Source organism: Lissotriton vulgaris, chromosome 2_1 (genome assembly GCF_964263255.1).
Source record: "Lissotriton vulgaris chromosome 2_1, aLisVul1.2, whole genome shotgun sequence".
Lineage (NCBI taxonomy): Eukaryota > Metazoa > Chordata > Amphibia > Caudata > Salamandridae > Lissotriton > Lissotriton vulgaris.
The window spans coordinates 1,719,265,595-1,719,284,056 of NC_141687.1; the positions used below are offsets into that span (position 1 = coordinate 1,719,265,595).

General features: G+C 45.2%; 1 protein-coding gene across 3 annotated transcripts in view; it reads right to left on the minus strand.

The window, feature by feature from the left end:
* The window catches only part of LOC147733174 (uncharacterized), a 95,173-nt gene that overhangs the window by 62,172 nt on the left and 14,539 nt on the right, over positions 1 to 18,462 (minus strand). For all 3 annotated transcript variants that reach the window (XM_086957717.1, XM_086957716.1, XM_086957718.1), the window contains exon 2: positions 2,826 to 2,924. In XM_086957717.1, coding sequence (XP_086813843.1) covers positions 2,826 to 2,913 — 88 coding nt within the window. In that variant the 5' untranslated portion in view covers positions 2,914 to 2,924. The remainder of the gene's footprint in view (positions 1 to 2,825; positions 2,925 to 18,462) is intronic.

Sequence of the window (18,462 nt, forward strand, 5' to 3'; positions counted from 1 at the left end):
ATTTTGCAGGCAAATAAATCGTAAATACACTATTGTAACATAGTATACAGTATAGTCAAAGACATATAGTGTATATGGTGTCAAATTTGGGTGTCAAAACAGATGGGAGAGGTACACTGGAGAGGTGCTCACAGATCCAAAATGGAAGGGGAGTGTAATTTGGTGTGTGGAGGGTCTTGTAATGCACAATTCAAACTGCTGCATTTAATTATGTCCACCGTTGGTATCTGACCCCATTGCAGCCAAGTAGAATGTATCCTGGCAGGCCAGCCGCATGACCACGGTGTAGGCGGAGTTGTGCTTCCTTCCACCACCATGTGTGGATCTTTAATGAAGTTGCAGAATTTTGGAGAGATGTATCTGAGAGACTAGGTAAAGCTACTATGTCAGTTTTTAGTTCTCTCCGGAGAGCTGCTTATTGAGCAGCATTACCAGGCCAAAAGAATGCAAAACAAATGTTTGCAATTGGCACTGGTGTTGACAAAAAGGCACATAGCTATTCAATGGCTGGCTTCATGGGGCCCCAGTATAGATGCATAGATAAGGGGCATTGGGGAGTGGGCTCTAGTTAAGGAGGTACCTTAAAATGTCCAAGAGAGATGAGAAAGAGGATATGACGTTCTGGAGGAAACACAAGGAAGGCATGAGTTACCAACACGTGCCCTGACAAGTTGACCTTGTCCCAGACTTCGCTCTGTTTAATGGAGGTCAGTTAATTAGCGATGAGAGATTGTATGGGGAAGGAAAGGGAGCCCTACATCTGTCAGCTGAGAGGGAGCACCCACAAATAATTTTGTTATAATGTGAAAATGGTGTAACATAAATGCTGGAATATACTTTAGGTGTTCACATCATATTATTCTTGTTGTGAAACTGGATGTTGTTGTTTGGATATCTGCATAATGTAAATTGTGTTCTTGACAATGTTTGCTGTACAATTATTAGTGAGATTAATCACAAATAAATATATATTTTTTAACTTATAATACACAACTCTGGTATGGAGGGAACTCCTGGTAGCAAAACACCTTAGCGAATCTTGAGTGGGTAGGGAAAGGCAAGTTCACTTGAAGCAGAGGATACCTGCAAACGTATTGATTTTACATATAGAACAGACTGAGGCACACTGCCCTCTACTAGCTCTAACAACAACCTCCCACACAAAGGCGCATCAGTATAAATTACAGGACAAAAGATATGTGAAATCTCTATATATGTTATGGAAGAAACGGCCATACTGAAAACATATGCCATGGTATTGGGGTGGAAGAATGCATTCCAGAGTTGGAAAGAGCCGCAACCTGAGACGCAAGACCTGGAATACTACAGATATATGCAAACTTTCAAATATTGTAGGTGGATGATCTCAGATTAACCAAAATCAGACCACAAATCAATAGTCCAAGTAAAAATCAGAGGTGTGGTATCAGAATACCCTTGCCAGAATATCTTCCAACACAAATATTTTGTCTTAAAGAATTCACAACAATGTAGACCCAAAGGAGTTAACAAATCTACACCTGATGGGACAAAATGGTTTTGAATACCTTTAGGACACAATATTTATATAAAATGGTACTATATTATAAAATATTCCTGCATACAGCTACCCATACCGCGGATAATGCTGTAAAATTTAAAATGTTATCATAAATAACAATCTGAATCTTATTTAATACGTCAAAAGCAACTATCACAAATCATCCTGGATAGTGGCATAAGGGGTGAGTGTGGTTGTGTTCAATGTGAGACTAACTACTTTCGGGATCAAAACTGTAGCATTCTACACTGGTTGGGGGCTATTAAGGAAGCTTGACTATAGGACATTCCCATAGGGAAGAGATGTTGACATAAAAGGCATGGACAAATAACTCCAGGATGGAGGACATTAGAAGAGGATGAAACTCCTAAATTTTTCTTCCAATGAGAAGGCCAGTCTTGAATGTTCATTAACCTAAAGGGAATTTAGACTATAATCAAAAGGACACCAAAAATGGTAAACTGCATCACATAACCAGCTCCAAGTTAAAAGTGTGTGGCAGTAAATCATCTAACCTTCTCCAGACAACTTTCTATGTAATAGTTCACAACTACAAGTGCTCTTCTATGTTTCGCTCATGCTTTGGTGGGTTTTTAACTGGGACTCAAACTCTCTATGAATAAATGTTTTGCTAACAGACAGGGATGGATATTTAATTCAGCATTTTTGTGAAGGACATCCACAGAAACAAATCTGACACCCTGTCCTGTAAAGAGAATGATGTCATCTGGATCCTCATACACGCCTGGAGAAAGGAATCTGAATGAAGTTTGATAGTTGGAGAAGCCGGGCATGTTTGCCCCATACAATGAACCATGCAGATGGTGTTCCAAGGCAACTGGACTACCTCAGTGGGTGTATACAATTTCATATACAGAGATTCTATTACATGTATGTTGGAAACATAAGAGTCAATGTCTGTACAGCAGTCTGTAGAACTCCCCTCACACAGACTTGTTTTAATAGTTTAAGATTTTTTTGTAGAATGGGGTAATGATAAAGTTATATTCTCTGTTATTCCTTATGATCTGAGCAGTGATGGTTAAGTGAGTGGCAATCTTTGTAAAACCAGAGCACCTTTTCTTTGCCTTGACTCAGAGTGGTAACCAACAACAGGACATGCACAAGAATTTGACTAAGAAAGAGCTAATTGTGCAGCTGCTACACCATCTCCACACCAGAGAACTCAAACAATCAAGGGACCCACGGAAGCTGCCAAGTGCTCCACACAATACCACAATTTTTGGGCTTTCAAGCTTCAGAAGTGCCAAAGCAATCTTCTCACCTGTTACCCCATTCTTCTTGGTGCTCAGCTTCTTCTCCAGATTCTTGAGGCAGAGGCTCTCCTTGCCCCATTTCTCGTTTGACTCCATTTCCCTCACGCCTAAAAGAGCCAAAGAAAACAAAAAAGGTATGAGAAAATGCAAGGAGGGGTAAAGGAAGGAAGAGAATAGAAAGGGTTATATTGGGGGTCATGGTAATAGAATGGGATTTGGGGTGAGTCAGAGAGTGGAGGTAGAGGATATACTGAGAGAGGTATAGGGTAGTGCACAGCCGCAGTCCGTGCAGGTAACAGCTGTCCGGCGTTGGGGCTGGGTTAAGGGGGTTTTCGAGGGACGATGCCAAGGGAAAATAAAAAAAATAAAATTACTTTTTCCTCGCATTGTCCCTCGAAATCCTCCCTAACCCGGCCTCACTGCCCCACCGCTGTTACCTGCACGGACCGCGGCTGGTAGTGCATTGGGGAGAGTAGAATAAGGTTTGAGATGAGTCAGAGAGTGGAGCTAGAGGATACATTGAGAGAGGTATAGGGTGAGATATAGGGTAGTACAGTAGAGATGCTAAATTAGAAGTAAAGTAATAAACATGAAGATACATGAGTGCTTGGACAGTCGTCCCGTTGGTTGCCTGACTTCCTTGAAGCAATGGGGCTGGTGGATGGTTGGAGGGCTTATAACCCGGGCAAAATACAGCACACATTCCACTCCGGCACACATGCTAGTCTCTCAAGATTTGACTACATCATAGTCCCTGGATCACACATAGAACATATCCATGAAACCAGACACTTAGCTAGGGAAATTTCCGACCACTCTCCACTTTGGGTACACTTAGTGTTCAGTCGCACACGAGTGGGAAAGATCGCCCCCATCAATCCTTGGTATCTCCGTGACCCCAAAATTCGCAAAGACCTGCTCAAAGCCATAGACGACTATTTCGGGGAGAACGAGTATGGTGGACTCGCCTCAAACACTGTGGGAGGTCTTTAAGACAGTGATCCGTGATAAAGCCCTGTCTTTGATCTCCGGTGACAAAAAGGAGAAGCGCAAAGATATTTCAGATGCTGAGGCAGAGATCTATCGACTAGAACAAGACATGACAGACAACATCACTCCTGAAGCGCTACATTTGCCTTAAAAAAGACAGCTAGAGACTTAGTGACTGAAAAGGCCAAGGCACTTGGGAGAGACAAGCTGGGTAGAATCGACGACCTGGGTGACAAGGCGGGGAAGTTAATTGCATGACTCAACAAAAAGGAGTGGGCCAGCAGGCTGGTCCCCGAGCTCCATAAAGCCGATATACCCCCCATAACGGACCCGCAAGATATAGTTAACCAATTTGCTGACCACTTCCATACCGTTTATACCTCAATAGCACCATACAATGAAAGCGACTCAGCTAAACTCCTGCGGGACATCTCTCTCCCCACACTTTCAGTAGATGACCGTGAATTTCTTGACAGGGCTCTGACCACAGGTCAGCTAAAACTTGCTATAACGCACGTTACACCCAGGCAAGGCGTTGGGTCCCAACGGTATCCCGATAGAACTGTACAAATTACGGCCTGACAACCTGGCTTCATATTTAAAAGCCATGTACGAGGACAGCCTAGAGCAGGGAATACTACCGTTAGACAAAAAAATAGCTTCTATTGTCGCTATCCACAAAGAGGGCAAACCCAGGACAGAGTGCGCGTCATATTCCCCTATCTCGCTCATTAATGCAGAACCCAAAGTTCTGCCCAAACTATTGGCTAATCGACTAGTCAAAGTGATTGGAGGCCTAGTTCATCCGGACCAATCCGGCTTTATGCCACACAGAAACACAGCACTGAATCTGCACAGGGTCCATGGTGTCCTAGGCTGAGTGTCCACTATTCAAGAACAGGCAATAATTGTTTCACTAGACGCTGCTATAGCGTTCGACACTCTAGAATAGTCATACCTCTTCGCCACGCTCACTAAACTGTGGTTTGGTCTGGGTTTTATACAATGGGTACGCCTCCTTTACTGCGAACCTTTAGCATACATGGTAGTTAACAACAAAAAATCTGATAATGTTCAGCTCAGTCGAGGGACACGCCAGGGATGCCCCCTTTCTCCCCTATTGTTTGCTCTAGCCTTCGAACCCCTCGTGGCCTGGATTCGGAAGGACCCAGTTATCCGCAGATTGCGCTGGTCCCTGAACTGGGAAGATCAAATTTCCCTCTATGCTGACGATATTCTCTTATACCTTACCTCCCCCAGGAAATCTCTGATTGCGGTGTTGGACATCCTATTTTTGGTAGATACTCTGGTTCAGCGTAAATTGGCAAAAATCCCTTCTCTACGTCCTCAGAGGGAACTCGCCCCTAACACCGTGAGGCTGCCCGCTTCAAATCGCGACAGAATGGTTTAAATACCTAGACCAGACACTCCGTTACTCCCGTAATCTTGTCCCGCCGCTGCGAAGACTCAAACAAGACACAAAGAGCTGGAAAGCGCTCCCTTCTCTCACGGTTTCTGTACGCTTTACAGAATTCACTTGATCCTGTCCCCAATGCTTACTTTAGGGAAATTGAAGGGCTTAAGAGGGATCTTCTATGGGATTGTAAACCGCGAATTGCTTTGCAGAAATTAACCCTCAACTGGTATGACGTTGGAATTAGTCTACCAGACATTAAGAAGTATTATTTGGCAGAGCACTTTGCGGCCATAAACCACTACACCTACGGTTGCTTAGACGACCCAGGCTACGCTATACATAAATGGCTCCTCCCCGGGGGACCTTCAACCGGGTGCTATATTCTAAACCAGGCAGGTATCCCCTTACGGGCCCTACCAAACACTCTACTGCTGTATGGCACGCGGCCAATAGGTCACTAGAATGGGGAATGAAACTGGCTACCCCGCTGTGGGACTCCCAACGGTTGGGGGACCTATTGAAATCCAAATAATTTGTTAAGTGGGAACTCATCGGGATCTCACGTGTCCAAGACCTCTGGGATAAGAACAAGATAAAATTGTTTACCACGCTGCAGCACCAATATGAACTAGCGGACTCGGAACGATTTCGCTACACACAGATGCGTCATGCACTTCGATCACTCCTTCCTGCTGGGTCCTCCCCCCTGGACGCATCTCCCTTAGAGGACAAAATACTCGACAGCCATTTACCGGAGAAAACCATCTCGCTAATCTACAAAAAATTAATAAATAACATGGAGAACGCCCTCCTCGTTTTATGAGAAAAATGGGTGAATTACGGTATTTTAATTGGCGATGAGGAGTGGCAGGAGGCGGGGTCCTCCCCAAGAGTAGTTGCAATCTCCGCGAGCCTACGACTGATACAGCTTAAAATTCTTCACAGAGTGTACGTGACGGGGCCCCAACTGCTATGCATGGGAGTGGCTGGGGGGGGGGGGCTGTAGGAGAGGATGCACTCAGCTAGGTACATTTTTCCACATCATCTGGACTGCACTTATATACAATCCTACTGGGCAAAAATACATGAAGCAATCAGTGAGGTCCTTGCAATTTCTCTCCGCCCGGAGGTGTGTAGATGCCTTCTTAAAATCTGGAAGCCCATGGACCTAAACAATCATCAAACACTATGGGTCACTCTGGGGCTTACAATAGTGAAAAGGAACATACCCACCCTTTCAGATTGGAAGAAAGATCCCAATTGGCGCATGTTCAGGGAGAAGACAGTATATATTGCTCGGGCTGTCCCCCGAAAATGGACCAAAATCTGGAAGCCATGAAATTCCTATAGGGGGAATGTTTGCAGCTCACCCCATGGAACAGACCTGGATACTGTCTCTTCCCCTTGACTTCCAATAGAAAACATTGCTAATTGATGATTGTTACTTGTCTCCACTGTAAACACAACTGCCTAATCCTTGGTACTGTATGTAAATGTCAATGATTGTTAATAAAAAGAATTAAAAAAAATACATAAGTATGTGGAAGCCTTATATGTATAAGGAAGGTAATATATGTCGATTTAAGTTGTATTTAATAAACTCAGACTTTCAAGTGTTGCTGTATTACAAGAAAATGTGTTTTTTATTTAAAAAAATGTTAATTTAATAGTGAAGAAATTGTAGATAGTTATGATAAAGATTTACTTATTTATGCAGTCACCTATATACATGTTAAACATAGAATAATATAACCATAAGTAATATATACACATTTGTTAAGCAGAACTAACGAATATCTATATATTTTTAAACAAAATTATTATACATGTTTACACAAAGCAATATACATATCTAGGTGCACATATATAGTCCAAATAAATGCTAATATACACAGGGATACGCTGTGTATTTATGTTAAGTATGGTAGTTATGTGGGGGGAAGAGCCAACTCAAGAAGTCTACTGAAAATAAGGTAGTTAGCTCAGGAGCTTACGTTTGGGGGTAAAGAGTTACATCGTTTGGCTGCTTGAACAGAGAAGGATAAGCCCCTTATGTTTTTTTCTTGTATTGTGGGATTTTGAGGTGAGGTGCCAATCTAGAGCAGAGGTTCCTTTGCTGAATGTATATGGTGATTTTATTCCTGATGAGGAGTGGTCCTCTTCCATGTATCGCTTTGAAGGTGACACAAAGCAGATTGATTTTGAATCTTCTGGCAACCGGTAACCAATGTAGGGCCTTCAAGGCAGAGGAGATGTGGGCTTGTGTCTTTACCTGTAGGAGTAGTCTGGCAACACAGCTTCAATCTATTGTAGTCTTTTCATAGTTTTTAAAGATGATCTGTAGTAGAGGCTATTGGCGTAATCAAGTTTAGACAGAGCAAGAGAGATAGTAGCCTGGACCTTGTGTGGAAATCCCACGTGGATAGAAGATGCGCCACAGAGTTTTTATAGTAAGAAAGTTAGTTTGTCCGCTGGGGCATTCATTGATAGCTTGGAGTTCATGGTAATTTGTTGATTTCTTGCTTCCTTTGATACTTTAGGCGGAGTTCCCAGATCGTCAGGCCAGGCAGCTAGTGGGTCATAAGTTTTACAATCGCTTCTGTTTTGGCAACAGAAACTGTTTCCAAAGTCTTTGGGGCTTTCCATTTTAAGGAGTGTTTGTGTGCCTTCTGCATAGTTATAGCATGCGAGGTGAAATTGATTTATCAGTGTCGGGAATGACTTCCTGTAGATGTTGAAAAGCATGGGTGAGATGATAGAGCCTTGAGGAACCCCTGGTTTTGTGAAGTACGGTTTGGATGAGAAAGGGGAGGTATGAATGACATTAGTTCTGTTTTTGAAGGTTGATTGTGATCCAATCGAGAGTAACCCCCTATATGCCGGCTTCGTAGTGTCTTTGTATTAGAGTGATTCAGAAAAGGGGGTGGTGATGAACAGAGTGTCTGAATTAAGCAGACCACTCTTACCCAGTCCAAAGATCAGGGCTTGATCCATCACCGTTTTTTAGCTCACTGCACCATCCCAGCTCAGAACCTGGCTACATGCAAATTAGTCTGTTCCTGTCCCAGTGCATGATGGGAACAGGGCAAACCAAACTACCAAGCCAATTCTTATACTGGGAAGGAAACAAGCTTCCGGGGACCGGTTTCTGGCATTTCAGCCGTCGTCGGCCCGGCTTGCTTGAATCCTGATGGTGCAATGAGCAAGGGACTCACATCTGAGTATACCCTTCCATGCTTATGGTGGACAAAATGATTCAGAAAAGGGGGTGGTGATGAACAGAGTGTCTGAATTAGGCAGACCACTCTTACCCAGTCCAAAGATCAGGGCTTGATCCATCACCGTTTTTTAGCTCACTGCACCATCCCAGCTCAGAACCTGGCTACATGCAAATTAGTCTGTTCCTGTCCCAGTGCATGATGGGAACAGGGCAAACCAAACTACCAAGCCAATTCTTATACTGGGAAGGAAACAAGCTTACGGGGACCGGTTTCTGGCATTTCAGCCGTCGTCGTCCCGGCTTGCTTGAATCCTGATGGTGCAATGAGCAAGAGACTCACATCTGAGTATACCCTTCCACGCTTATGGTGGACAAAATGATTCAGAAAAGGGGGTGGTGATGAACAGAGTGTCTGAATTAAGCAGACCACTCTTACCCAGTCCAAAGATCAGGGCTTGATCCATCACCGTTTTTTAGCTCACTGCACCATCCCAGCTCAGAACCTGGCTACATGCAAATTAGTCTGTTCCTGTCCCAGTGCATGATAGGAACAGGGCAAACCAAACTACCAAGCCAATTCTTATACTGGGAAGGAAACAAGCTTACGGGGACCGGTTTCTGGCATTTCAGCCGTCATCGGCCCGGCTTGCTTGAATCCTGATGGTGCAATGAGCAAGGGACTCACATCTGAGTATACCCTTCCACGCTTATGGTGGACAAAATGATTCAGAAAAGGGGGTGGTGATGAACAGAGTGTCTGAATTAAGCAGACCACTCTTACCCAGTCCAAAGATCAGGGCTTGATCCATCACCGTTTTTTAGCTCACTGCACCATCCCAGCTCAGAACCTGGCTACATGCAAATTAGTCTGTTCCTGTCCCAGTGCATGATGGGAACAGGGCAACCCCATTTTATGAATCGTTTTTGGCCACTATAGGTGTGGCAGGGTATACTCAGACATGAGTCCCTTTCTCACTGCATCATCAGGATTCAGGCAAGCCGGGCTGAAGAAGGCTGAAATGCCAGAAACCGGTCCCCGGTAGCTTGTCTCCTTTCTGGTGAAGAATTGGCTTGGTAGTTTAGTCTGCCCTGTTCCCATGATGCACTGGGCCAGGGACAGACTGATTTGCATATAGCCAGGTTCTGAGCTGGGATGGTGCAGTGAGATAAATAACGGTGATGGATCAAGCCCTGATCTTTGGACTGGGTAAGAGTGGTCTGCTTAATTCAGACACTCTGTTCATCACCACCCCCTTTTCTGAATCGTTTTTGTATTAGAGTGTCATGGATAATCATGTCAAAGCAGATAAGAAGTCCAAGAGAAGTAGTGCAGCAAACCCGTTTCGGTCAACTGTGTTCTTAAGGTCTTTCCTGATGGCAATGAGGGCAGATTCTGCGCCTCTTCCTGGGCGGAATCCTGTTTGGAAGTATGAAAGTATGGAAATATATAAAATGAGTTGTGACATCTGGATGAATGCTGCTCCATCAGTTTGCCCAGGAGAGGTCCATTTGTAATTGGTTTGTAGTTGGAGTTAAACAGGTCCAGGCTTTCTTTCTGTAGTAATGGGTGCATGTATAACTTTTTCAGATCTTCTGGAAATATTCTCATGATTAAGAAATTGTTGAGGATTATTCTTACTGGTGTGGCAGCAGAGGTAGTTAGAAGACTTTTATTGAAGGTATGTTTGGACAAGGGTCAGAAGGGCTGTTTGCTTTGACCAGGTCCATAAATTCATTGCGTGATATTTGTTGAAAAGAATGCAGAGGCTGGGCTAGCCTACTCTTGGAGGGCTTTTTTTAGAAAAGGGTTGGTGCTGGTGGTTTTTCTTTGCTTTAAATAGGAGTCCAAGGTGTCTGCTTTGGCATGTATGATTTGCCAGTTTGTCTGTGAATTCTTGAGTAATGGGGTGAGCTCTTCTAGGCTATTTGTTTTTTGAAATTTGGTGAGAATTTGATAGAATTCTTTATTTGCACATTCAGTATTTTGAATTCTGGCTGAATGGTATTTTTTCTTAGCTGTTTTCATTGCTGAGTTGTATAATCTGTTTCTGTAGGAGAAGGTTGTCCTGATTGGCGTTTGTTTTTAGCCAGGTATGTTGCAGCTTTACAATTTGCGGTTTTATCTCTTTTAGCTCTGTATTTCTCCAAGGTGCCGGTATTCTTTTGTTCTGTTGCCTTGTTCTTAGTGGTATCAGGATATCAAAAGCTTCCTGTAGCCATTCATATAGTTTTTGAATGACATTTTTTGTGCCCAGATCTGTACTGTATGTTAGTTGTGTTTCTAAGTGTTCAAAATTGAGTTTGTTTCACATTATGGTGGATGCATGTAATGTGGTTTTAAAGGTGTTGCTTTTTTGTTGTTTTATGTTGGAAAGCAAGCGAATGATGGTCTGACTATGTGACTGGAGTAATTGTTTGAAAGGTAACTAGTTCTGTATTTTCAAAAATTACATCCAGGATACGGACAGAGATGTGTGTGGGTTTGTGGACTATCTGAAGAAGGTTCAGTGCAACTAGACCAGTGAATATTGTTTTTGGGTGAGGCATATTAGTTTTGTCAAACCAAATGTTTAGGTCACCAAGAATGCATAGGCTGGGGTGTAGTGTTATAAGGTTTGAAACTGTGTCTAGATGTTGCATGGAGGTGTGTAAAGGAGCAGGATGTTAAAGGATGAAGATGGTTTAAGGTTGCATCTGGTGAAGAGGGCCTCACAACCTTGTATGGAGACGTCACCAGCTTTAGTGATATTTAATGTTTGCTTGAATAAAACAGCTAGGGCAAATCCTCTTTTGCCTGTATGATTGTGTGTGATAGTTTGAAAGCCTAAAGGAATGTCTTCATGCAACACTTGAGCCATGTTATCTCCGAACCATGATTCAGTTATGAAGAGTAAGTCAGGTTGTGTGTCAGCGAGAAGGTCGTAGATGTGATGCTTCTTTTTTTAGAGTGGTCGAGCATTTATTAGTAGACAGTTTAGAGAATGTGCTTTGGTGCTAGTGCGACTTTGTTTTGTATAAGAGTGAGCAGTGTTTTTGTGGGATTGTCGCAGGTGTATCCTTAGTGCTGGTATTAGCACTAGTATTAGGATAGCAATAGTGTAGCTGTTCTGTATCGTGTTCCTCGTCCAGCAGGCTAAGAAGGCATTTTGGTGGGTCTGCGTGTGTAGGTGGGTGAGATGGTTGGTCAAGAGTGAGTTGGTGAGCTGTGCTGTTTTTGTAGAGTAGCCTTGTTGTGCAGTAGACCTGGAGATGCAAAGTTGTGAAGAGTGGCATGTTGTTTAATTTGTTTGCGTCCGTTTAGGGTAGAATGTGTATGAGTCAGGCATGGTGGTGCAGCGTGTGGGTCATGTTGTAAGGTTATAAATTGGCTAATGGATGAGAGGAGGTTAAAAGAGAGTTGCTGTGTTGCTGTTTATGTGTTAGGTGTGTGGGGAGAGAGAAAGCTTGGCAGTGGAGTTGGTTTAGGGTGTGTATTATTTGTGTAGTCAGAAGGTGGGGGTAGGTGTAGGTTTCTACTTTGTGATGGAAAGTATTATGAGGTGTTGTATGTGTGAGATTTTGTTGTGCTGGTGGGTGTGTTATATTTTGCTTTTGAGGAGTAGTAAGAGGTGGTGATGATGTATTTGCTTTCTGAGAAGTATTTGCTTGTAAAGTATTGTTGGTTAGTGGAAGCTGCAAGGTAAAGTGGTTGATGATGTGTTTTGGAAAATTGTATGTGGTGTGTGAGAGTGGATGAACAACAGTTAAGAGTGTTTGTGTTAGATATGATTGCTAAATGAAGTAATACGTATGGAGTGTAAGGGCTATGTGATGGTATTGTTTTAGTAAAAAGAAGAGGAGGGTGATGGTGGATGAAAAAATAGAAGGACGAGTATAGGTTTGTTAGTGACAGAACAGTAATTAGAGCAGGGAGTGTGTGCCTGGATGGGATATAGTTACATATGGTGTGGGTTTGGGTTATGTTTGTGATGCGTGGAATGGTTAGCGGTATAGGATAGAGTGTTTTTTGTGTGCGAGTGAAGGTGCAAATGTGTGGTAGTTGGGGTAGAAGGGTTAGTGGAATTTAGTAGTGGGTGCTGAGACATTGATATGTGTTTAGGGTTTGTTTGTAGTAATTGAGTAGAGTACATTTGTGGTGAATGCGTTAATCTGGTTGTGGATGTGGATGGGGTAGGGTGGGTGCTGGTGAATAGTAAATAGGCAGCATCTCTGGCCCTAGGCCTGACCAGTCCCAAACAGGCAGCTGCCATTGTCCTTTCCGCCCCAAGCCTACACACCTGGGCTGAGATGTCCTGAACCCTGACCTTAAATAGCCCTAGTGATCAGGTGACCCCTTCGGCCAATGGGAGCCCTAGCCAATTCACAACACTAGCCCTCAGCCCTGGGACCAATAGAAGACCAGACCCTTACAGCCAATCACAGCGCTAGTCCTAGCAGTCACTCAGAAAAAACCCTAACCCTAGGTCCAATAGAAACTCTAGGCCCAAGAACCAATCAGAACCCTAGACTTATCAGCCAATCAGAACACTAACTCTAAGCCCAATAGAAACAACAGATACAGCAGCCAATCAGAGCACAGATGCAACATCCAATAGTAAACTTATATAAGGAGCGTGTGACCTCCAGCACTGGCTCTACCTCCAGCACTGGAGCTCTCCCTGCCACCTGGATAGCCAGGTGGCAGGGAGAGCTGCTCCTAAAGTCAGAATCACCTTGGATACCGACAGGCTCAATCCACTCTCTTCAGGTCTTGTTTTAGCCAGCTGGGAGATCCCAAATCGAAATCTAAAAGTACTGAAAATACTGCTTTCTGCGCACTTAAACAAAATCACTTTTACTAGCAACATATGAGTGCTACATACACTTTACACTGTTTAACACCATGCGCGCTACGATTTTTCCCGCTGTGAGCTGACTTTTACAAAAACCCGCGGTTCATGACGAGCTCAGCTCGTCATGAGCGTACGACAGGCGTAACTCATGACGAGCTGAGCTCATCATGAGCGTCGAAGGGGTTAAACCATAAAGCAGTCTCTTAAACACACTCTGCTTAGCCTCTAAGGGTGTAGTTTGCCTCTTTTTTTTTTACTTTTAAAGACACAAAAAGGGGGAGGGCTGGGCTGGGGTGTTGCCCCTGCTGTGTTAAGCACAGTGCAGGGAAAACTAGGTATGAAAATCAACAGTAATGAGTAGAAAAAACAGCAGGTTTAAAAGTACAGATTGCACAGAAACAAAGACAATGTCAGATTAAACCCTGTGGAGGCCCTTAGGCAGTCATAATTTTGGTGGCTCCCTCGCAAATTATCTCCTCATACATTTTTTATTTTAACAACCAACAGTTTTATTTAACCAATATTATGAAACAAAACTAAACATTAACAATAATTAATGTTGGGGGTGTAACCAAAAACATGGCCGAGTGAAACGGTGATTCCCAGAGCTCCTGACCGGAGCCCCAATCCTCAAACATCCTGCCAGCTATAAATCACTGACTTCCATCCTGCGACACCCCCGTGGCACTGAGCGGAAGACCTGAGCCCCGGAGCTCGGTGCGATTGAGGTGTTTCGGACGCGCCGTGCACTCACCGGCCGGAGCCGAAAATGGCGGATAGGTGCGTATGAGGCCCTGAAGTGCTGAGCGGACGGGAGACACCATTGAAGGACCCTGCCTACCTCCCGGTGAGCTGCGATCGGTGGCCGCGGACCCGAGGATTTGTGGCTCGTCGCCTGGCCAACCCTTGGTGCTGGGATCCTGCCGTGCCTCGATGGCACTGGGACACGGGCCTGTGTGTCGCCTCTGCCTGTTGCCCCTGCTGGGCGTGCAATTGCTCAGGTGAAGTCCCTAGAGGAAGTGGGACCCTCAGTGTGCCATGCGAGATGGGGACAGAAGCATTTGTGTGGATCCTGCCCCTCCCACCTTGGCTGGCCCCTTGAGTCCGGTGTGGGCTGGATTGGAGCAAGGGGACTGAACACGGCCCATATGGGCCCTGCGCATCTCGGCACCCGTGCCTTTTGATCTCCTTTACCGGCTTGGAGTACGCGGGCAGTCAGGGGCAGGGCCCAACAGACATTGCGGGGAGTACCTCCCCCCCCCCCCAAGGGGGGGCCTGCGCGGTGCGGAGCAGGAAGGTGTGGAGTGCCTCTCGGTCCTGCGAGGGCCTGTATTTTGAGGCGCCTGTCGCCACGAAGGAGGAGAGGACCTTGGACTATTGCTTGCCCTCTCTTCCCCTGTGCCTCTGGACCACTGTCCTGGTTGGCGCTGAATAAGACAGGGAGGAGCCCTGGCCTTGAGCGGCCTAGCCTGGACACACTGTGGATCTCCACAGTGGTGCCCCGTGTGAGACTGGTGACGGGTGTGCTAGATTTAGAAAATGTCCGGAGGTGCGGCCACCCCACAGCGAGGATCCAAGTTTGATAGCAGCACCATGGGACACTGTGTGACTGCTGCTTCTCCTCTCGTCCCCTTCTCTTTTGTGGATGCACGGTCTGAGGGGCAGGGACGGAACACACTTTTGGATTTGGCAAGATCCTCAAACACCATTGAAAAGTACTTGGGGTGGGGAACGGTGCTGGGGTGATTTCCTTCCCCATAATGACCAAACAGAAGGACCGGAAGCCCCCCAGACAGGGGAAAATGGACAAATATACTAAAGGGATTGTTTTTTTACTTGTTTATTTTATTTCCACTGGACCCATCATCAACACTTCTATACCCTGGGGACCCACAATAGGAGGAATAGGTACATGGTTGGGGCTGCACCTCTGTTGTCACGACACTCATGTTCTCACACATAGAGGACCAAGCTGTCTCGGTGCTAACCTAGAATGTTAATGGACTGAGAGGTATAATCAAACGTGGGTTGGTCACCCAGTATATAAAAGCGCCTGCAACCAGACATAGTCTTGTTACAAGAAACACATCTACTGGGTACACAATGCAAGTTCCTCGGAAGGGCATCATATAGGGTCTTGGCATATGCTGGCTTTACATCCGGGTCGAGGGAAGTCGCTATTTTGATCAAAATATCTCCCTCCTTCGAAACGACATGTAAATGGATTGACCCAGATTGCAGATTAGTTAGGGTAAAGAGAACCTGGGGCAGGCGCAACATAACTATCATATGCATATACTCATTGCCTCCATTGCAAGCCCCCGTAATCCTTAAAATCGCTGACATCCTTCTCAAGACCCCCATGTCACAGGGGGATTTCAATGATGTCATCAATACGGGGATGGATGGGTCCACTGGGTCAGAGGGAAACCCTCTATTGTTTTACAGACACTATGGGGCTTACTGACATATGGAAACTCCAACAGCCGAATGCCCGACAATATTCTTACTTTTCTAGCGTACATGGAGTATTTTCCAGACTGGACTACGTCCCCAGAGGGAGATGGGGTGGTTGGTAAGGCTGAAAACCAGGCTAGGGGTCTGTCGGACCATTTGCCTTTGCTGGTTTCGCTTTGGCAACAGATCTGAACATCTGGGCCTACATGGAGGCTTAATACATGGGACCGTCAAAAGGAAATGATTCTAAAGGAGCTTCTGACTGATACCGAATTATTTTTCCAAGAAAACCCAGGCACAGTGGATTCAAGGCGGTACAAAAGGGGGTGGTGATGGACGGAGCATCTGAACCAATCAAACACTCACACCCAGTCAACAGATCTGGGTTTAATCCATTACCGTTCTTTAGGCCACTCGGCCACTCCAGTTCAGACATGGCCATATGCAAATCAGTCTGACCCTGTGCCTCATGGGAACAGTCCAGCCCGAACTGCCAAGCCATGCCTTCCCTGGACCGGATTCAAGCTTCCTAGGACCGGTTTCTGGCATTGCAGCTGTCTTGAGCCAGGCTTGCTTGAATCCAGTGGCAAAGTGAGCAAGGGACTCACGTCTGAGCATACCCTGCCAACTTATGGCGAACAAAGCGGTACGAAAGGGGGTGATGATGGACGGAGCACCGCAGTGGATTCTGGGGGAACACTTTGGGAGGAATATAAAACAGTGCTGCGGGCCAGGGCACAAAACTGGATAGCCTGAGAGAAAAAGAAAGACTGGGAACACATAGAACGAATAGAGGGAAAATTATTAACCCTAGAAAAGAAAGTCCTAGATAGGCCTGACCCACTGATTTCCCAACAATTAGAAGCCATAAGGATCGGGTATTGTGAACTGTCTCAGGGAGAGGCTAGGAAACTGAGACTAGCGATGCTGCATCGTCTGTATGAGGTTGGTGACAAGGCTGGGAAGTTACTGGCCTGGCTTAGCAAAAAAGAAAATGAGGCCAGATGGGTCGACTCAAATGTAGATGATAGGGGGGCGATACACAACACAGACACTGTTCGCATTTGTCCAACATTACGCAGATTTCTACAATAAGAAATCATTCAGTACAACAGAAGAGATTAATAATTACCTCGTAGATACCACCACCCCAGGGCTAGAAGATAAGGGTGTCCAGCTACTAGAGGAAGATAAAACACTGACAGAGGTCAGGACGCCGTAAATAGGTTACGATCTCGTAAAACCCCTGGACTCCCTGCCCAATTTGTTTTTTAAGTAAAGACCTCATTGGCACCCATCTTCTGGCTCTATATCGGAATGCATATGTAGAGGGGATGCTCCCAATTAATCTTTGCACTGCTACTATTGTGTTCATCCATAAAAAGGAAAAACGCAGGGACAAATGTGACTCATACCACCCAACCTCCCTCCTGAATATGGAGGTCAAAACCCTCACAACAATATTAGCCATGTGGCTACTGAAAGTAGTTTACGTCCCTAACCACTTCCACCAATCGGGCTTTATGCAGGGCAGGGCGATCAGGTGGAACCTCCAAAGAGCCCATAACTGGATGATGGAGGTCAGGAACATGACTACCCCGCATGCCTTTCTGGTGCTGGACACCGAGAAAGCCCTCGATGCTGTAGTCTGGCCTTTCCTCAATGCTGTCCTTTCCAAATTCGGCCTCGGCCCAAAGTTTAGGAAATGGGTGACATTATTATACACAGAACTGAGGGCAAAAGTATGGGTTAACTGTAGGCTTTCATCGGAGTTCCCGATCTCCTGCGGGACCAGACAGGGATGTCCCTTGTCTCCACTATTATTCACCCTAGCTTGCTTGTTCAGACATCACCCGCAAGTCACAGGCTTCCAGGTCACATCAGACGACCGGGAAGGTAGAAAGAATATTGCTGAATGTGGATGATATACTTTTGTTCATCACGAACATAACTATCACAATCCCCACCATGTCCTCAATCCTTGAGGAATATGGCCGGTTTTCGGGTTATAAAATGAACTACCACAAGACTATAATATATAGACCCAATGCAAGATATGGAATGACCTCCAATGCCCGGAGACCTACGTATAGCTACAGAGGGCTTTAAGTATCTTGGGATTTTCCTCAACCCAAACCCCATATTATATTGTACAGCAATGTACACTGGGTCCTCTCTAGCTTTAAGCAGGATGTAGACAGATGGAATGAACTGCCACTTACAATAATGGACCGCGCAGCAATGTACAAAATAATTGCACTACACCAATTTTTATATGTGCTGCAAAACACATACCACCCCCTCCCTCGATCAACATTCAGGGAAGTCGACTCCGAACTCAGCGCACTCCTTTGGTTGAAGGGCCATCCTAGAATTGCATTAAAGACTCTACAGCGCAACCCGTAAAATTGGGAACTCGCGATCCCAGACATAGAGGCTTACTACTGGGATGCCCACCTTATTCCCATAAATGACTGGATACACACCCCCGGGATCATCCCACCTATAGGTTGGAAAGGGAAACATTTACACAAAAAACATTCACACACTATTTATATGGTGGAAAAGGGACCCAGAGACTATTCCCTGCAACCAGAGCCACTATAGAGGTTTGGAACAGAACTAATACTACGTTAGGCTGGGCACATAAAATATCTAGGTCCACCCACCTGTGGAAAGAAAATTGGTTCGAAGAACTGAATAAGCTTTGGGGATTTGAGGCTTGGGAT